At 42.0% G+C, this 22,217-nt stretch overlaps 1 protein-coding gene across 5 annotated transcripts in view; it reads right to left on the bottom strand.

Moving 5' to 3' along the window:
* DPP6 (dipeptidyl peptidase like 6) overlaps positions 1 to 22,217 on the bottom strand; it is a 569,379-nt gene that overhangs the window by 73,714 nt on the left and 473,448 nt on the right. For all 5 annotated transcript variants that reach the window (XM_063324395.1, XM_063324396.1, XM_063324393.1 and 2 more), the window contains exon 8: positions 15,587 to 15,707. In XM_063324395.1, coding sequence (XP_063180465.1) covers positions 15,587 to 15,707 — 121 coding nt within the window. The remainder of the gene's footprint in view (positions 1 to 15,586; positions 15,708 to 22,217) is intronic.

Below are 22,217 nucleotides of genomic sequence, written 5' to 3'. Positions count from 1 at the left end.
AGTGAACTTCGTGTTTGTCTCTTGAGCCTTACCAGCAGAAGGATGCCAACTTCTCCCACTGCTGCTCCGGGTCTGGTGTTTATCAGTGGTACCCATGAGCCAGAGCAGCCGCTTCACTGACAGACCTGGCTAAAATGGGGAAATCCACAGGAAAATTCCCAAACTGCTGCCTGCTCTGTAGTGCTGGACAATAAATGCATCAACTCCCTGAACCTTCTCCTGACCCTCCCATCCCACCAGGTTTTTTTATCCTCAGTAGCTGATGAGACCTCCACCGTTGCTCCAGAAGCCAGATATTAGGAAAAAGAGCCAAGAAGCAGGAAAGGTTTCTCACATACCTACATTTGTCTGGCAAATGATTTCTCCAGGGTATCATCGCTCACGATCCAACCTGGGCAAGATGTGCTAAATCACAGGGCCCTTATCGAGGGGCTCCACACATATAGCCCTTCGGGCAACACACAGGGTGTTTGGGGGAGAAGGGTAGAGAGAAGGGAGAGAAAAAACCAAGCTGATTTTAAAGCACCGTAGTTAATCCTTTCCCTCCCCATGGGCTGCAACTTTGTGCCGTGCCTCCGAGGGGCAGCACAGCCTCAGTTATCCCACCTGAAATCGTCAAACTATGGGGGAGGCAGCTCTCGCCTCCTGTTCTCACCATTTCTAGCCTGCTGGTGATCCTCCAGAATAAGACATAACAGTCTCCGGGTTAGCACGGGTCAGCTCAATAATCAAGTAAAGTTTAATTTTTAAAATGAGCTATTGAATCTTTTAAGTCATCTCTGTGCCTACAGTCTGAGGCAGAGACTGGAAAATCAAAACAAATGCAATAAATACAATGATCTCCAGATAATTCCCATCCAGTAAGATTTATTTCGATGTCTGCTTTCAGACTCTTGCCTTCAATTTTAAAAGCACAATAGCATGAAAACATAATGTTTTGCTTTTAGAAGCTATTTTTCTTCAGTTCTATTTCTCACCAGTTTGCCAAATCTTTAATCTAGCTATCTTGAAAGCCTCCTTTAAAGAATTGCTTTTGATCTAGTCTTACACAGTAGCAACTGATGCCGATTTTTTGGGGTTTTTTGCTGCTATTGTTGTTAAATCAAATACAAGACAATGACTCAACTTTGAGGAAAAGCAAAACTAACGTGGGAGGCAAATGCTTGTGAGTCATATGTGTAAAAAGGGAAGGACTGAAGTGATTTGCTCCTATTTTCTGGGATTTGCAAGTCAGGTGAGAGCCTGTCAGCCCCTCCACAGGGGCCAAACAGCTTTAACAGCAGGCGTTTGCCTTCTGCTCGGAGGGTGCCCCATGGGTTGGCCGGGCTCCTACTCCTGTTGAAATCACTTGGGACCTTGGGACCAGCCCTGATGATCCCAGGAACATGCTGAGAACAGCCAGATCTGGGTTTTCGTGCAATCCTCTGCATTCTATTTGGCGTCTAGTGGCCGAGGTGAGACTCTCCCCGCAGTTTTGCGTCCTAATTTCTCTCATCTCATCTAAAACCAGGTCAATAATTGTGCCTCAGTTTGCCTGTTTCTAAAAAAAAATGGCAATAATTCCCGTTCTACCAGGACATTATGTGAAGTTTTATTAATTGATGGTTGCAGAAGGCATTAAGATCAAGACAGAATAATTGCCTCAGTGAAGGTCACGATTAGCCATGTACCAAGAGATACAGCTGAGCGTCATCTGTGATGCTCATTTAATCTCATTCCTGTATTTCAGCTACAAGCGTGAGGGTGCTAAGGAGGAGAGCTGTTCTTACGAAGGTGACCGCCGTTATTTAGCACGATTTAAGCACTTTGTTGCACTGACACCCGAACAACCCCGTGCAAGTGGGGTCACACACATTAGAGACGAGAGAAAGGTTCATGCTACGCTGAGGTACAAGAAACGGACCTTGCAGTGGAGCAGGACAGAGCTCTCCCAAGCGAAGCCATCGGCAATCCCTGCCCTGGGAGGGTTGTGCTGGAGAGGCTCGCCAAGCCCTCCTTGGCTGCGGGTCAGCTCAGGGGCCAGCGTTAATCTGATGAAAAAGGGGATTGTGAAAAGCTCATCCGACTCAGGCTGTGAAATCATGCTCCGGAATCCTAATAATTTCTACAGCAACCGGTTGTCATGTCACGAAGAATTACGATCTAAAGTTGGGGGGCGGGGGGGGGAAGAACAAGCTGACACACTTTTGTGAATCCCAAATCCTGCTTTAGGCAGAACTGGAAGACTTCCCATTGGAAAAATAATTATGTTTCTATATGGTGTGCTCTAAAAGGTTCTTTGTGAAACACTAAGGCTTCTATTTCTATATGTGATGGAACTGGGAAGTATCCCAGGATTTTCAGAAGAATTTAAGAAAAATCAAAATTCATGCAGAAACTTTGGAGACGACTTCAAGAAGACAAGCAACAGAATGATGGATTTTTGTACTCATAAAAGCCTATAAATGACCTCATTTTAAAAAGAGATTTTTTTTTTTTATTCTTTTCTGCACTCGGATCACTTTTTTTTTCCACTGAATATTTTATGTAACTGAGTTTTGAATTAAAATTCAAGCCAAAAAAAGCCCCCACAAACACAGCACCAAAGAACCGGCCGTACACGTTAATCAAAAGCAAAAAGGGATTTCATCTCACATGGCTTCTTTTTAATCAGGATGCTATTGGCATACTATATTTTTCCAGATTTCTGACTGTTTGCAGCACTCCTATTCTGTGTGAATCTTGACAGTGAAGCCGCCTGCTCCAGGCTCTCCGTAGCCTTACCACATGGTGGCAACGGAACTTCCACCTTCCCGCTAAGGAGGTGAGTCGCCTCTGATTCCCTCCTTCGTTACTTCTTACTCACTCTAATATATTTGTAGGTGGCAATTACGGTCTTCTGAGTTTCTGCTTTCCATTTCCTCTATAAATTTAATAGAGTATTGTTGGGTTCCAAATTTGTCAAATAAACTCCGCAACATTTCCAAGGACATTAAACCCTGTTATAAAAGAGTTTTTTTCTTTCAGCTAATGCAATATTGCCTGTTTCTCTGATCTCTAATCAAGTTTTGAGGACCACTCCGGAATGATTCCTTTTTGCTGACACGCATTCATATGCCCTTCTGTATTAACTCCTTCCCTCCAAGATAGTGCCTCTCTCCTTTAGTTTATGTTGCTTTTGCTGTCTCACTGAAATGGGGAAAGAAAGAAAAAGTTGCAACGGATTTGAAACCAGCTTAAAAATAATACACGAAAAACAAAAAGAAAGATTAGGAATAGGTACATAACAACAACAACAAAATAAACCAGTAAAAGATTCAGCCTGGAAAAGAACTACAGATGCATAGAAAAGGGGATCCATGAGAGATCAGGCCTTTGTAAACCACACTAAGGAGTAAATCCGTAGTCTTCATTTTAAATGACAGTGCTACCGAGGCAATGAAAAAACCCCAATCTATCTGCTACTGCTTCATTTTAGAATCAGTTTGTAGATATAGTCTAGATCTAAAGTACAACGTCAACCTTTTTTTCTGCATTTTTGAAGAAGTGTTGATACTTCTTAGACTGGAATAGAACTATGACCAGGTCTCAGCAGAAAGGTATCATTCTCTGGTTCCCAGCCCAGGCGCCACAGATTTAAGGCTTCATTGGTTATATTCAAGCATACAGTACTACATAAGTCAGTGGAAACAATCAAAAGAGAAACAAAATCTTAAAGCAAAACTCAGAGAAGTTTAAAGAACACGTACGTTTATCAGAGGTATCAACTTCTGCTTAATTGTATAATTTTGCTCTGGATCTAGTATACAAATCAGGCTATTGTACATATTAAGCGAGATTGTAATTGTGAATTTTACACCTACTTTTCCGGCACGTTTGTGTGAATTGTAGGAAATATTTTTCTGCTAATAGATTGGAATTCAAATACTCTGCCCAACAGACTGCAGTGGCTGCCCTTTGCTGTATAGCAAGTACCAGGTGAGACAACGAGTGAATGTTTTCTTGGTGTAGCTTACATCCATACAGACGCTACAGTTGCAAAACCATCTAGCAGACCTAGCTACATCACAGGAAATTTTGTGGATAAAAACACAGAGCACACAATAGTTTGCTTTGGTACTATACGATGTTTCCTCTCACATTAAACTCAAAAATCCTTTAGAGATGAAAAGAGAGTCCTTCAAAATCCACAAATAAGCAATTTGTTAATAAGAAGAATTTTAAATAATTAAAATAAATTACAGGATTTAGCTCTTAGCAGCTTTTTGTGTTGCCGTGCTCTTTGACGTAACTCAAAACAATAGACTAAAATTTTCCAGTGCAGAGTGATACACAAGAACTTTCATGGCCTGAAAACTTGTTATGCTTGGAGATAAGGGCGCAACAGTTTTCCAGTCATTACCCAGAAAAAAAAAAAAAAAAAGGGAAAAAAAAGGAGTCTAATCATAATTTTCTAGCATGCAAACAATAGCTTGTCAAGCCGGTAGCACAAGCTGGCTGCAAGTGTGATCATTCAACATCAAGATGACCCAGGCGAAAACAGAAATGGCTGTGATCCCTTTAGAAGAAAAGAACTGGGACGAACGGCATCAAATCCAGCTCCACACAGCCCGGCTGTGCTGTGGAAATAGTAGGAAGCCCAGTTTGAAATGGAACGAGTGGAAAGCAGGCAAAGAGGCTGGGGAAAACATAAGTGGTCGCTGCTGTTCTTGCTGGAGGCTGCAGAGCTGAGCAGATGTAGAAACGTTGGTTTACTCCTTAGTGTTATTCCTGGTGGGGTACCTATGGTCTGGTGGACATCTAAACCTGGCTTGTGATGTGTAACCCCACCTCCAGACCCTGAGAAATCATGGTGGATGTGGGCGAGGGCTGCAGGGAGGCAGAAGCCGGGTGCCAGGTTGGAGCGGCACCTGCTGGTGCTTCCCATGGGTTTGAAGGGAACATCTCCCACCAGTTACAGCACTGCTTGGTCCCTGGCGTCCTCAGCTCTCATCCCAGGATAACAGGATGTGATTAAAGGTTTCTGCCATCCACCTGGATTCGGTTCCTGCTGTCCCATGCTGGTGGCTCTGCACCACTGCAGACCAGGAGCAGCTGTGTCTGCGTCACTGCAACCCGCCCTACTGCAGACGCACGGTGTTTGCAGGCAACTCCTGCCCCCAGCCTGACACACAACAGCCAACACATACCTGGACTTGTATTTTACTATTTACCCATCTGAAAGTTTTAAGATCATCTTTAAAATACGCTATTTTCCTCCACTTTCCTAATTACCGTTAATTCCGTGGCATAGTTTCCCCTGTAGACCTGTACCCATTGAAGACTGGAAAACAACTGGCATGGAAGCTTCGCCATATGGTAGTTACTTATAGCTACGTAAACTAATTGAGTGTTGAGGCTGATGGAATCCCTGGATGCTTTATCTTTTAGAAACTGCTGGTATGTCAATCTGATCACTTCAAAGATCTGCCCTAGTTCTTCAGTTCTCCTGATCCAGAGCAAAATCCAGGCAGAGTCACCTCCACGTCCTGGTTGGTATCAACATTGCAGTCACCACTGGGCTTTTGAAAAATACCTCGTACTGTAACACCCACATCCCTCACGTACTAAAGGTCTGAGGTCCAGTGGAGAGCTGGTAGCTTGAAACACTGGTGCAAAAAAAAACCAAAATCCAGTCCTGTTTTAAGAGTGTTTTTTTCCCAGTACCAGGATCTGAGCACGATAGTTATCATTCCTCATGCGACGTCAAGCACATGCAGCACGGATAGGAATATTGAAGGTCGTTTTTCACATACGAGGGTTTAACCTCCTGCCTGTTCTGCTGGAGGAAACAGTGGACTTCAGCTCTGCGGGGACACTCCGTGCCCAGCCAGCCCTCGGCAGTAACTCACCCTTTGCGTTTCGCAGGTCGTTACCTCCTCCCTTCTTCCAGCCAAAGACCTGCTCCGACCTCTGACTGTTTCCAACTGATATTAGGATTTGGAGTTGTAGTTTTTTAACCGTATTGCAGTTTGGTTCTTTGTCTTCTATTTTTTTTTTTTTAGTTGTTTTCATTAGGAGAGCTGACACAAATTATGAGCTGACTTCTGTCATTTCTGATATTCTTTTGATTTTCCTACTATTTTACAACAATGGATAGGCCAACTCTCTAGTGAGAATCACGTATCTCAGCAGAATTTTCATCCCTTTCATGTATGCGGCTTTCACTCGGTCTAATTTGGACAGAGTACACTTATTTTTGCCTTTTTTTTTTTTTTTTTTTTTTCAATTTCTTACGGCAGATACTGTTTATTCAGGACAAGGAGCAGCGAGACAAAGAGGATAGATATTTAAACAGTCTGTAGTTTTTTCACTGTCCCCTGAATTTCCATAAGCAAGGCTGGACCAAGGAAGAACAAGTGCATCAAGAAAAAAAAAAAATACAGAAATTTACTTTTCAAGTCAAATTGATGGAATTATGCACTACCACAAAACTTCTACAGCTATCTTATAATTTGGATGTTCTTTCTGTCCTTTTAATCACTTCTTGATTGCAGCACTTCAAAAATATTAAGATTGGTTGTTTTCTTTAAAACATGTTTTTCAAGAAGAAGTTCGTGGACACTCTCAGAAGAAGAAAGCCACCAATTTTCCTCAGGGGAATAATGAGGCAAATGTAAATTTATCATGATATGTATGACTTGTATAAGTGGGTTATGTGTATTTACCCTAATGTATATAAAAACAGGTATTCTGTAACTTCTGAAGGGATATTCCAAAAGCTCCTACAGTGACTTTGTAATCTCAGAGCCAACATGTCTAACTGCAGAGATCAGAAAAAGCCATCAAAACTACACATAAAATCATATAACTAGGTCTAGAAGAAGCTCCCCCCCCAAAAAAAATCTTCTAATCCCCTCCTTGCAGTGAAATGAAATTGATGTTTATCTCAACAACCTGTGACAAAAACCTGTCTAATTCACTCTTAAAAATCCCCCAAGACAGAGATCCCTACAGATCCCTAGGCAATATACCCTAACTGATATACTTCCCCCCAAGATCAATGTACCTAAATTTCACACAAATGAACCCAATTCTTTTAATCTTCTCCAACATTCTACAGCCTGGAAAACTCTTATATGTGTCACAGCCACCAACACAGAAATGACGTATTTTTGTTTAATCCACAGCGAACCTGATCACCTTAATGTATTCTCTGTGTTTTATCATATCAAACTACAGATATCATTTTATGGAGGAAAAACATAGCTCTCAAATTTGAGTGAATTTGCACATACTCTCTAACATTCACTCTTTTGTTTTTTTCCTGGGAATAACATCAGTTTAAGATATTCCCTTTGCAAACCCGATAGTGGACATAAAGCATGAATATTACGGCAAGACCCTCACATTCAGCAGCCTGGTGCAGATCCAGAGCACCACTGCTGGCTTCCGTGGAGTTATTCCAGACTTCAGATCAGCGTGGCATAGGTCAAAATCTATTTTGCAATATTTAAAGTGCTAGTGTACCAATTAGTTATTAAAAATACCAGCATGACCAGAAAATGGGGACACAGATCTCCAACAGAGGATTTAACCCAAGGCTACTGCAATGAATTTGGTGCAGAGAAATAGAACTCACGTACAAGCAGAAAACCACAGTAGCTCTGTTATACAACTTTTAATATACCATTTATTGGAAATATTTGACTCAGTGATACAATATCTATTTTCAGATGCCTGCCAGGTGCTACTTTTGTACTCTGATACTGTTCTATGTATTTTATTTGTCAGTTTTTCATTTTTATTCACATACTCTCGCTCAAGCAGAACAGTAGCTAACTAATTGGGTTTAATTTGGTTGCAAGCTGGGAAGGTCTTTTCTCACATAAGGTAACTGAAGAAGTAACTGTATCCCTGACAAGGCAGTGGCAGTAAAATAACAGTGGAAAAGAGAAGAGATTGTACCACAGCGGCTGGTTAAATTTTGTGGGAAGTTGCACGTCTCAACTAAATCTGCAGAGATCAAAAGACTTAGTCTGGATTTAAACGCCTGTAACTGCACACAATTTGTGCTGTCGTGTTTGCTATACAGACTGCAAGTCTATTTTCAGGAAAAGATTGATATAAATTTCAGCAATCTCTTTAATCACGTAGCCAAGCAGACCTGAACAAGTCACTCACAATTTGTTGCAATGCAGACGAGTGTTGCCTTACCTTAAAAGATTAAAATACTGGCAATAGCAGAGCATGACATTTTTATTTTTACCATTACTGCAAGTATAAAGAAATCATCCAACGACGGTTGGCTCAGAGCTTTTCCTGAAGAAATGCCCTTTTAAATAGGATATCTGTGAAAGGAGAAGCTTCCGCAGAAACACAACAACCTGACTTGCTGAACACCTCTTTACGTAAAATACTGGCAGCCACTGGCTAACCCGCGACATCAGGATGGACACCTGGCTTCCCTCCACCGCCCCAAGGAGATCACTGACCACTGTAAATAATATTCCGTTTTCCTTCCAAAAGCCATCCTGGAGCCTGACTGATGGCGATCCAAAAACTAGAGGATGACAGGTGTTGGGTTTGGCTGGCAGCCCCCTTCACAACAACCTTCTGCGGAAAGGGAAGGTTAAAGACTGGGCTAGAGCTGGCAAGGTTTACCGTGGTGCGGTGCTGGATTTTGAAGCCAGTCCAGATAACGGCACATTTTAAAGTTTTCAGGAGCTTGCTGGTTTCTAGGCAGGCATTCGCAATGTGCCTTGTAAATGGTTCAATTTTCCCTGCCCTTAGCCAACTGAGAAGGGCCAGAAGGCTGCTCCTGGTGGTGCAATCTATAGCGTGAGCTTCCCCGTGACAGGGGAACCTCCGCCAAAGCAAGAAGGTGAGGGAACTTCTACCGAACCTTTAATGACATAATCCGGTAAGATTTAAGGCTCTCTTTTCCTCTGCTTTAACTTGAATTAGGCAGAATAATGTTGAATCTAGCTCATCTTCCTTGCAACAGAATTACATACGGTGGAAATATCCACTTTAAACACAAGGCTGAGGCCAAGGGCTGCTCTTCATTCTTATTTTGACTGCAACCGAAACAGCCAGATTTTATGCACGTTTGGTATAAATGAGCGTGCAAATAAAGGTGCACCAAAAAAAAAAAAAAAAGCCACCTACACTTTCAATAGGCGGATAAATAATGGCTAACTGGGAACTGCACAAGCCCAAGTGCTAAACACCAGCTGCATGTGCTGAACGGGCAACACTGACTGATGTCCGAGATGCAAAAGAGAGGAAAGCTCTCCATTTTAACAGGGTGACAGTGTCACTGAAGCGCCACGCTGGCTTCGCTACCTCGCCTCAACAAACGCAGAAATGAGGGAGCAAATTCCGTACAGCTTCCCCCAAAGCCCTGAATAAAAGCAGCAAGTACTTGAGGACGAACTAGTGATTTTTAGACTTGGGGTGCATTTGTGGCACTATTTGAGGCCATTTCCCAGTGCCAGGTGTTTTCCTACCTCCTTTATCCCATAGCAGATGTCTAGAACTGCAATTTACCCACCTCCATGAACTATTTTCTCTGTGACTGAAGACGTGAAAGTTCTTAAAAAACAGACAAACAAGAATCTGTATTCACTGTCCCAGTGATTCTTCACATGTCTTGTCAAAAAGGAATCAATCATTTCTAGTCACATTAGGGCTGGCCCCTTTTCCTGTCCTGAGCCCTGGCTTTAGCATCCTTTCGGCATGAAATTAATTTATCCAGAGTACCTTAAAAAATTCAGTGATGACTCAGTCGTCTTCATCGCATCCTCCCCCACCAGGTCTTGGAGCTAGTAATTACTGGTAAAGGTTAGCCCTACACTGTGAAATATTAGGAGATACGATCTCCTTCTCTGGTGACACTGAGCAGGAGTTTTAGGAGTTACTTGCTTTCAGCCTAATTATGAATGTCCCTTTTCAAATTCAGGTATAATTTGATCATCACAGTTCCTGTTTCCAAGCAGAAGTTCAGTGTTCGCATATTACACAAAGACAAATGAGGTAAGGCACCGTTTCAGGAGGCTTATCTAGCATTTTCCCAGCGTTAAGACCATTTCCACAGTCCCAGGATTAATACTTCAAAACTTAAGAAATATACCTACTTCACTTGCTTGAAATACTATAAGCATAAAAGATACTGCTCATAATAACTGCTATTTCATTTGGCAGCTGCTACCAGGCACGGCACCTCTGAGACCAGCCCTACATGTTCTAAATATACCCTCCGATTTTTGTGAGATGCTGATTAAATTATGGGAAAGATTTTTCTTTATTACTGTGTTCTCTCTCCTACCTTTATAAAGCCTAGAAAAGTAACGGAACCACCATTAGCACGAATCAGCCCGTAGCTTTGGATGCGTAGTTCCCATAAGCTCAGGGAGAGTTTCAGGGATCTGTACGTGAGGGGAAATTGGGAGCCTTCACTAGATCTTGCAGCAAAAAAAAAAATCTGCAGTTTCATTGTCTTAATGACGATGACATCCTGGCCTCTCCCACCAGGTGTCACTGCGAAGTCACATAAGAGGATCTGTTGGTGATAACATAAGATGCGGGCAGAATGAAGATTGATAAGGCATACGAGTCATCGCTGAAAAAAAGTCTCTCTTCACTCCTCCCCTTGCTCCCTAGCCAAAAATAAAGCACAGCAACACCGCTGCGCGTTGAGCTCAACAGAGCAGAGTATTAATTTTGAACGATGGATACGTATCGCTCATATCGCCTAAGAGTTTTAAACGCCTGCCGCGGGAGCTGGGGCTGGTGCCGGGCTGCCAGATGTGGCTCACGCTGACGTGAGGATGAGGAGATGTCCAGATGAGACATCACAGCCACCGTGTCAGGACTAAGTCTGGACCGGGGATGCTCACTTTGAGATGGTTTTTAGAGACTTACAGGACAAACCTTTCTGATCTCTCTGACAGTGACATGAGACAAGGCAGTAACTCACGTGCCACTCTTCCTTTTGCAACCAAAGTCCCAAAAACCCAAAAATGTGTCCTGCAGAACAAGTTGCAAAAGAGCTTCTAAGGGACTTCTCTTACATCTGGGGACACGTGCAGCAAAGCACAAGGAAAACCCTCAGTTTCACACTCTATGGGTGGGACAGGCCCATCTATAGGTGAAAATCCTTCTTTCCGCTCCTGCTGGTGACGAGCACATGCCACTGTGTCACGTCCTGCTCCCCCATGATTTCCAAGAAGTTTTAAGTTAAGATGCTAAGAAACTAAGTAGCTCTCCAGAAGTCACGTACCTCTGTCTGTGAGCACAGACTTGCTCAAAGGAGGTCATACCAGGGTTTAGAGCAGTGCAGCCCAGGAAAGGTCCCTGTCCTGCTCATCAGAGCCACCTAAAGGGACCCTGAATTACCCTGATGGGGCGTCCCCGATCTGGCAGCAGCACATCTGTGGGGAGGGAAGTCCTTCTGCCCCATTCCTCCCATTCCTTGCCCCATTCCACACTCCCAAACACAAATGAACTCCAACGAGCTTCCAAACTGCAGCACAGGGACATCCCAACCTTCTCGTTGTCACACCGCAGGATCACACAGGCAGAGCCCCTTGCTGCCACCCTTTCTCACAGCATCTGAACGATCTCCCCAAGTGCCCGGTAGCAAATGAAGATACTTTAATTACACCATGACAGAATTCATTCTGTTGAAGAGGCTGTAACAAAGTGCTTAAATGAAATTAATTTTACCTGCACTTTACTTGTTAAAACCCACATTATTTTTATTAAAGCACTATATATATACATAAAGAACATATAAATACTCTTATCCTATTGCTTTGAAAGTACTTTGTGCTATACCGCCACTTCTTTTAAAATTATCTTTAAGCCTCATTGTTGGTAAAACCTGCTCTCAAGCCAACAACAATCACAAAGCAAACTGAAACACAAACCACTCTTTGCCAGTGCCGTGCATTTAAATGCTCGGCTGGTTTCAGTTGCAGAACTTTAAACTCTCTTTTATAGGATATCACTCCATTTTAGTATAGGCATCTATCAGGCACAGCTCTGGAAATGTTAAGTCAGACTATGAAAACATTGTCAATGCTTATTTTAGTAATAAAAGCCATGTTTAATCTATGCTTTCATGTTACAGTAATCTATGTATCAATCTATAACCTTCCAGCTAAATGCACTAAGTAGATTAAGCTCTGATTGATTTGAAATGTTTTTCACTATATTATCAAAAGTCTACATATCAGCATAAACATCTCGAAGAAATTTTTTCCCCCCTTTGGCAGATTTACAAAAGCAGAGCTTAACTTGAATTGAAATGAACTTCTGCATTTTTCCAGGGCAAAAACCCTGTCAAATCTACTCTAGATCTCCTCTCCTTCCGGACTTAGTAAAAACCTGTGATTAACAGTACTGTGCATCTATCCTGTCGTGACAAAACCAATCATGTTATGAAGAAAAGTGTTCCCTCTGGGTCTACCATTCGTATCAAGCGCCAGGAGCTGCCCCCCCCCCAAACGGTGGCACTGCTGGGACTGTGATTTGCAGAGCGCGCTCTGCGAACAGCTCTCGGACGGGGAGGGTGGGGGATTGTTGATGTGCCCTTGCCGATTAGGATAAAAGACCTTAAAAAGTGGCTTCCTCAAATAGAAAACATCAAGATTTTTTTTTTTTTTCCTCTTTTTTTTTTCCCCCCCATGTGCTGCGTTGAGGGAAAGCGAGAAGCGGGTCAGGAGCTGTCACAGTCACCCGTCGGGCGCTGCGGGCAGGCTCGGCTGCCGCTGCCGGAGGCGGTGAACTGCAGCAAGAAAAAGAGCACGGGAGGGAAGAGGAGTGCGCTGAACTCTCCGTGATCCCGTTTCAGCGTTTCCCGCAGCTCCTTTGCAGACTATCTGCTGAAGACGGCTGCACAGATGGAATGAGATTTCTACATATGCTCAGCATCCATGCCGGTAGCTCGCTGAGACGGCGGCAGTGCAAACAAACACGGCTCTGAGGATCCCATCCAGCTCTGTTAGGGAGCTGGGGAAGGAACATCTACAAATGTCAGTCAGAATGAGGGAAGAGGAAAAATAGCCCTGAGGTGGTAAATTTCGATCCTTGCCCAGATATCAAGCAATTCCAGTCGGGCGAGTTTGGATTTAAAAAATTTTTTCCATTTATGCCACCAAAGAGGAGGCACCTAAGAAAAGGAGAGAAGCTGGAAAAATAAAGGTGCCGGTAACAGTGTGTTGACAGAGCATCCCAGTGCTGCTAGGGGAGAACTTCAGTCTCACTGACAACGATGGACTTCCCACGGACTCCGTTGAGGAGATGTCATCCATCTCCCAGTAGCCTTTACCCATTTACCACCACGTGATACTCCATTTCTTCTGGGATCCCTCTCCATCCCTCCATGCATTCAGAGGGCTGACATCTGAACACTGCAGACCCATTTGATCCCGTGGCCCCACAGCTTGTTCAAACATCTGCCACGAATCCTCAGTCCTTACTCCAGTCCCAGGTTTACGTCCATGAGGACCGCACAAGTGGCGTTGTGGGAGTTCAGTTTGCACGGTCCAGCTCGCGATTTGATTTTGGATTCTGCACCCCATCACTTGGGAACATTTTTATCTAAGGTTTTCTTGTGGGTCCTTCTACACCTTGCTTGCGATGCAAAAAAAGTTGTTTTTTTTTTTTCAATGCAAGCTGTACTTGTACAGAAAATGACATTTCCAAAAGGATGCTATACCCAAATTTCTGCAAAACTTACCCCCAGTGAACAGCAGGTCCAGCAGCCCTACTCTGTACATGCTGCTCAGAGAGGTTACAGAACTTGGCTTGGTATATCTGACTGTATTTCACAGAATCATAGAATAGTTTGGGTTGGAAGGGACCTTAAAAGGTCATCTAGTCCAACCTCCCCTGCAATAAGCAGGGACATCTTCAACTAGATCAGGTTGCTTTGATCACAGATTCATTTCTTATCCCAGTACATTAACATAAAGTTAACAAGAAAGTTCATTATGAAGGACAAACCTGAAAGTCAATGTCAGCCAAGCAATTGCCTGAGCAATCCCATAATTGAATAAAAATATGTGTCAGCAAAACACAAGTGTCACCACGGGCTTGCCGGTGTGCTTGGAGTTCAGCAGCTTGACAAACTCCTGTCAGCATGGCGCTGCGTGCAGGACTCTATGAGAAGACCTTGTGTACTAAATGATGTTTATCAGCAAAATCCAGGTACTAATATGCTCGTTCGACCTACACAGCCAACAGGCCTGCCCCCAACTTCAGCAACAAATTAATAAGCGAAATAAAATTAAAGAAAATTGCATTTTGTACCCTTTTAGCCATGCCTTTGGTTACAAAGTGCTTCACGAGGAGGACATTCACTTGCGAATATTCTGTTGTACAATGTAAACCACATTTAAATATCAAAAGTAATCTAAACCACTATCAGATTTTTCCACTGATGTGTTGGATGAGTTTGTACGCTGATTTATGGGACCGGCTTCTCTGGGAGTGGCAAACAAAAGAATTTATTTCATTTCCCTCACTTTTGAGTCCAACAGTCCCAGCTTAGCTGTAATATAGAGTAATTTAAGGAGTGCTTCCAATTTTTACACCAATTAATGGTGAATGGCATTTTGCAACCTATTTTGTTCCATTAAACCTCAAGAAAACTGGGAGCAGCCAACAGGGCGCAGTTAACAGAAGCATCTGGACACTTCTTTCTGTAGAGGTAAGAAAAGCTTGGGACTGTGCTGGGACCTGCAGAAAGAAGTGGGACTTTAGAGGGAAACCCTATCACAAGAAAAAGACACTGCCAGGTCCCAAAACCAGGATCCTTGTGAAAAGAAACTGCTGGCAGCAATAGCTAGCAACAGAGAAAGGGATGCACGTTGTGTGCATGTTACATATATATGTTATATATATATATATATATTTTAATTCTGATAAAGTATTAGCTTAAAAACCTATAACATCCCCCAAAAGAACTGGGGATGGCTGGGATCCTCTCCTAAGCTAGTGAGCAGCTGAGACTATTTTGCAAGCAGCTCCCCACAGAAACTTAAAGGGCCATTTGCCAGCTGAAAGGACCAAAGCAAATCAGTGCTCCAGTGATGACCCTCTACCCCACCAGGCCCATTTTCAAGGGAAATAAGTCAATTACTGCGAGGACCTGTTTGCTTTTAGAAAATTTTTAGGTAGCAAGATCTGGGCAGCTTCCAGGGCCCACCTAGTGATGTGGAAAACAACCAATCAAGTAAAATTGTTTCCTCGCTTCTTCCTTTAAAATAAACCCCCTTTCCCTCCCCGTTTCTCTCTTTTTCTGTGATTTGAAAACTGTCACATCTATGAGTGATTGCAGGTGCCATTAAATAATGAAGCAGTTCTGTTCATTAAAGCTTTGTGATTTATTACCTTTGGACTAAGGGAAAGAAAAACAGCCTGAAAACAGAATTCTTACATCATTTCACATTATTTCCAGCCCAGCACTTCAGACAACTGTCAGAATAGCAGATTTTTAGCTCCATGGCCCACCAGTCCCCAGAAATGCACTGCTGAACGTCTAATTCCAGCCAGTGCTGTAAATCTAGAGTGTAACTTCAACTCGTAACTAACTGCTCCCCTAAATGGTGTGTCCTACCTTCGTACAGCCAGTCGCTGAGCCCATTGAAAATAACACCTTCCTTTCCTGTGGAGACCACTCGGATGGCTTGTTTCCCCACATGGGCACAGTAATAGATGTTATTCTCAAAGATAAATATCTGATTTGGAGGGAAGAAGAAAAAGAGAACAGCATTAAGCAGTGGCTCCATTATGAAATGTTGTATTTTGCTTTTACAATAATTGGCAGTACAAAAATCACATATCACATTTTTATAGTGCCTTTTGTCAAAAAAGGATTTCCACAGCTTGCTTCCAATTCCATCAACTAATAGAAAGATGCTAATTTACAACAAACTGAAGCCTTGGTCCTTTGATACCAGCTTTATTTTTCTCACTCCTGTCTTCATTTCAGAAATTGAGCGGTGCAGTCAGAGGGTGGGAAATGAAGAACACCATCACTCAGGTTTTTGAAAAAGTGGTCCAGGACACAGCAGCAGTTTGCAGAGCTGATGGTGATGTTATGTGGTGAGTGAACTGCCTACTGGAAATGGCTTCTTGCTTGTTTCCAGCTGCTCCTATTTCCTTAAAACACAGCTGGCAACCTATTAAATAAATTTGAACCCAGTTTTTAATGCGGATGCAACAAGACAACACGTGCTATCGAACAGGGGGCAGTTATGTCACTGCAACAAACGAGGCACAACCTCCATGAGGAGGCTGATAGGTCGGTTGGGGAGGAGATGCACACACTCCAAGGACCCAGAGGGGTGTGCTTAGACCTCCCACCCTGCCCTGGTCCCCAGGTCACCTTCCCACGGGAAGCAGGGTGGACTGGACGAAGGCACCCATGGGGTTTCACCTCCCTGCCAGCATGGATGCAGCCTGCCAAAACACCCAGCCAGCCTTTGGAAACCTCTTCCCTACAGTGGCAAAAATCTGGTGGATTGAGGTTGCTGAAAGATTACGTGATCAGATGTTATGGGACCTCATAGGTCCTTGGGAATGCGAGGGCAGCCCCACACCAAGGATCACCTTCGGGTGCCAAAGGCCCCCTGCAAACACTTGCTGGCACAGCTGGTGCTGTCAGTGGGAAAGCAATTCCACCTTGGAGATGAATTTATAGATGTAAAATTCTTACTAATCATAAAAATTTCAATTCAAGATTGTCAGGAGAGGAGCCTAACATAAGACTCCCAAATAAGCCTCATGGCTTTTTTAAAAGCTAATTTCATGCGAGTCATTAGATCTACTGCTCTGAGAATGCTTTTGGGAAACAGGCTGTTTATTTAGGTGTTTAAGCGCTGATCAGCGAGCAAAACCTTAGCCATCCATTTAAAAAAACATTTTTTCATGGCATCAGTCTATTATCTGGTTAAATGTTTTGCTGTCATCGATGACACTGATCTTGTCCCCTCCTCACCCCAAAGCGAACCGTGTCCTGCTCGAAGTGGAGCTCTTGTTTTTAAAATATTATTAAACTTCATTCAGACTACAAAAATGTACTGAACAGGGTATCAGAAAGCCATTTAGACTGAAAGACCAACTGTTAAAATAATTTAGTAGACATTTACAGATGGATCATAGAATGGTTTAGGTTGGAAGGAACCTTAAACATCACCTAGTTCCAATGCCCCTGCCATGGGCAGAGGCACCTCCCACTAGACCAGGTCGCTCAACTTTTATGTAGGAAAAAATATTAGGTATCTTTACCATGATAGTAGAATGCAATTTCTCATGTTACACTCATGAAGAGAGAGAACTGGGAAAAATATTTGCTTTCAGATCCTGTTTTACATCCTATTATGGTATGTGTTTCACCTGAAGATGAGCTGGAAAGATTCCAGAAGAAAGTATAGATCCTAATTTAATTTTGGCAGCAGTTATGGCGAGTTTGCCTAAAGGGTAAAAAGTATGACTGAAACTGTAACTTGCTTTTATTCCTTTTAAACTAAGAAAAGCTGCATCCAATCATTATTTTTGAAAGTAAAAAATACGTTGTGGAAGATACTACATTCTCTTTCCTAACTTGATGTTTAGCAAGCAGAGGAGCCAGGTGAGGGATGCCAAGTAAAGAATTTTATGTGTTAGCTAGTCTGCATATGGGAGGGTTGTTGAAGCTCAAATGTACATAAAAATCAGGAAGACTAAGCAAAATAAAATACTCTGGGCCCAAACAAATCCAAATCTCTGTGTCCGAGAGATAAACATGCTGGGGGTGCTTGGTTGGGGGCTCTTCTGCGACAGGCACACAATCAAGAGGAGTCATTCAAGCGATGCAACCCTTCCGTTGCCCAGATTCTCCCAGCAAATGAAGGTTTTGCAATATTTTGTACTGCATTCAATTTTAAATTAATTTACGGGAAAAATAAAGAAGGTGGATGGACAACCTGCTCCTGCCCCTGCCCTTCCCTTTGTAAAGCACTGCAAAGTTTTCTGTCTTCACTGTTTTGTCTTTCAAAAGCTTCGTTGCACTAATCAGGCTGCATGAGGTACCCAGTAGCTGCAACGGAAAAATAACAGAGTGCGCTGACTTCAAACTGCCTCCCATATAATTCAGAGCCAAACTGCAGCACCTCATAGAGAATTTAAAATTATCCTCCTAACCACAGTGTCTTGTACCCTAAAAACGTCAACCATAATCAAGATAAAAGATAACTGAAGCAGCACAAGGAAGGTTTCTGTGTAACATATCTTATAAATTAAGAAAAAGCTTTTGAACTTCCGTTATTCATCAAAAAGAAATGTCTTTGGATTACTTCACATTCTGGGTTAGAAAGATATTAGAGGATATTATGAAATACCTATGTAATATTTTTTCTGTTTTGGTTTTATGACATCAAAGCAGTGCTTTCTCTCAAATGATCACAATCCTTTCAGCTAATTAGAGGCTAAGAAATTTTAATAAAGAAAAATAATAAAAAAAATGTATGGACATCACTTTCACATTATTTTATGCTTGTTTTACATAGCGTTTACAAATGTAAAATGACAACAGAAAGGGTCGAGCTCAGTTCTACGCCTCTCTGTACAGGAGACTATGACCAGACCCAAAATTTCTGGTGTCTTCTTTTTTGATGCGCATATTTGAGCAAGACTCTACCCCCAACATTCTTGCCATATATATGCCCTTTATCGTGGACAGCTGATAAAGTCCATCACTGAGCACAACCAATGGCATGGAAAATAAACCTGGGCTATGTCAGGAAGACATCCCCACGCTGAATACCATGTCCTTTTTTGTCAAGACATATTCAATGCAGAGGAAAGAGAAGATATTCTGAAAGAATTAAGAAGAATGGAAACTTCCATACATAGATTGAAGAAAATGAAATTGCTAACTCTATAGAATAGACAAGGAAGACATAAGCTCTACAAGATAAAGGAGAGGAAAGAGAAAAAAGGAAAAGGATGTTTTCAGCCTTTAATTTCTCCAAAGCAACAAGGAAACCAATGAAACTTAGAAGAAAGCTGTTTAAAAGTTGGTAAAAATATTTTTCCTAGCGAAATCAGAATTAATGTGTGGAACTTCTTGCCACTGGATGTAACAGAAGACAAAAACTTCATTCTCTTCCTGCTGGATGTTATAATAGATGCTCAAAAGATTAAATACTCAAGAAAGATAACTGGAATGTCCTGGGGGACTAAGATAAAGGTTTTTTTGTTTGTTTGGTTGGTTGGTTGTTTTTTTTTTTAAATGAATTCACTTAATTCCAGGGTAAAAAAAAATAAAGAGAAAAATCAATGGGGATTTGCTGTTGGCTTTATGTGGCTCAGGATGTCACCTGAAACTTTCAGCATATGATGTGACCCCTTTAGCCTCAGGTATCAACACACCACTAACTCCTGGGGGCTGGGAAGAAATCTCTGCCTGTTTGCAACTTGTATTAGAGCCGATTACTTCAAAGCATTTGACATCCTTGTGTGACACAACTAACATTGGAGGAAAAACACCAGACTGGTTAGACCAAAGGCCTGAGACAGGAGGAGAACTTTAAGTCAAAGATTAAGTATTTATCCTATAAGATAAATTTATACAGTAAGGTAAATGTTTAAACTCACAACTAAATAAACTGAATTCACTTAAAACATACAAAAGCCTTAACAACACTGACTGACATAAGGAGGATTCATTTAAATTTTTTTGCAAGTGATTAAGGGCTTCTGAAGTAATGTTCTCTACCGAACTGACACAGAGTAGTATTAAGTAATTATGCTGCAGTAATTAAAATACTGGTACTTTAAAATGGATTAATTTATGGACCTTTTCAGGAATCTAAAGAAAATCTCCTCAAACCCACTGCAAAAGTCACAGTGACCAACTATATCGAGAAGATGAATACTACACCCCCTTTTACAGTTGTTCAAGCCACCCTCCTTCCAGTCAAAGAGATGAGTGAAGTTTCTATTTCTTCACAGACCAAGAAAAAATAAATTCATATGCATTAATCTGCATTTCTACTGCTTCTATTTATTTTCCAACTGTAGGGTGGCATTCTAAGTTTATGTTCTCTTTATCCCGTGATTTCTAAGGTGCATAACTTGTCAACTGAACGAGCGACATCACTCAAATTTAGCATCTCCAAGCATAAAGTTAATGCCTGGATGCTTATTACTTTAAATTATTAGCACATTGTAGAAGCATGAATGTTTCCTACACGTTAGGCGGCAGACTTCCGCCCTGCAAGGTCAGCCCACAGGATTTAACTATGAGAGAGCAGTTAACATAGAAAGTTTGGCCACTTTGGTCAACAAGAACTGGCCTTCGTGTATAGACAGGCACAAAGTCTTGCCTTGACACTGTTCTAAATTCCAAATCAGACCAAAGTTCCTTGGAGTCTGGCAAAAACAGCTACAAAAGGGAAGACTCAGCGAGTGGGGAAATATAACTACAAATCAACACGCTACTCTCTTTCCAACATAATGTACAACACTGCTCTTTGTTTTTAATGTTAATGCTTTCTTTTATGTCCACCCATCCCATGTAGAAGGCTGCCCTTTTGCTGGAAAACTAGTTTACCTGAGGGAGTGTTCTGGCAAAATAAATAAAATAACAGATTCATTTTATAATCCTGTGCATCTCTCAGAAATGCTTATCTTTATTTTGCAGAATCAGGAAAAAATATCTGTGTAAAGGTAATTATCCATGGACTTCCCTGTTGCAGATGCTGAACAAACACACAGAAAAGACAGTCCCTACCCCAACAACACACCATTTAATAGACAAAGAAGCACTATAGTCTCCATTCAACATGGGGAAAAAATGAGAGACAAGACTCAGTTGCCCAAACATAGGCACCTAAAGCCATTTTGAGCCCCTTCGTGTGTCTAAAGCATCTGGCTGATATGATACAGGGAAACCTGTGCTCTCACAGAGTAGCATCTAAAGGCCACATACATTTAACACTATTTATCTAAGGTGCTCTAGGAAACTATGTTTAAGCAGGCAAATTCTATTTCAAACGTCACACAGGAAGAGTAGCAAACCCAGTCTTGACTGTGAGTCAAACTTGGGTAGCTTGAACTCTTTTTCAATGCCTTAACCACAAAATCATCCCTACTACAACCACCATTTCATATCAGGTAGACGATATAAGCTTGTGAAGACTGGGAGAGGAGAGATCCAAAATGTGCATTGTTCTGCTATGAACTGCATGTCTAACTGATCCGTTCACTTGCAGAGCCATGGTCAGCCTCAACATGATACTTGAACTGGTATTTCCTTCTGCAAAGGCAGTCCTATGGCTACTGTAAAATCCCTTTTGCAGAAATATTAAAGAAAAATAGTTCTTGTACGTATCTTGCTCCGTACATCTGCCATTGTACGTTGCCAACGTACATTGGTAGGATTCAATCCTGACTCATCTTGTGCAGGACTTTCTGTGGCTTTTTCTAGATCTCCGGTTCCAAAGGCATGATTCAATCTGTCTGGAGAGAGATCCCAGTTACCCTACTCTGATTAATTGGCAATAAATTAAATTAATTTCCCTAAGTTGAGTCTGTTTTGCCCATGATGGTAATCGGTAAGTGATCCCCCTGTCCTTATCTTGACCCATGAGCCTTTCTTCGTATCTTCTCCCCAGGTCCCATCAAGGAGGGGGTGTGACTGAGCGACTTGGTGGGCACCTCGCATCCAGCCAAAGTAAACCCATCACAACAGTCCCACAGTTTAAGCAAGGAGTTTTTTAAAAACTTTTCAGTGTGAGATACTCTCTTAAATTTTTTTAATATATAGTCAGTCTTTTTTGGGGGTCAATGATAGGAACGTTTTGTGCTGAACTGTATATTAACTATCTACATATTTTTGTGGTGTTGCACATCACATAGGCCTGAAAGCCTCAGAAAAATACACAGATTTAACTTCCCAACATGTCCAGGAAGTAGAAAAAAATTAGTAGAAAAAACTACCTCTTTATTTATATGACAAGTGTCTGGTTGAGGGCTGCAACAGAGTCACAGCATGTAACCTGAGTTTGGAAATACCAGACCATGAACACAAGTAGTTTTGAGCGTGATCCAGCTTTTTCTGGAAAGGCGCACCCAGAAAGACCTTTCTCTTCTCCCCTCCATGTCTAGTGCTCTCTAAATCCATCCAAATATTTTGGGGATAGCCCTTCTCAAGCCAGGATTTTTTGTTGGTTTTTTTTTTTCCTCCTGCAACTGCCATATGA

This window comes from Chroicocephalus ridibundus, chromosome 2 (assembly GCF_963924245.1).
Source record: "Chroicocephalus ridibundus chromosome 2, bChrRid1.1, whole genome shotgun sequence".
Taxonomy (NCBI): domain Eukaryota; kingdom Metazoa; phylum Chordata; class Aves; order Charadriiformes; family Laridae; genus Chroicocephalus; species Chroicocephalus ridibundus.
Note: the sequence above shows the minus strand (reverse complement) of the source record. Positions and strands in the feature narration are given on the sequence as shown.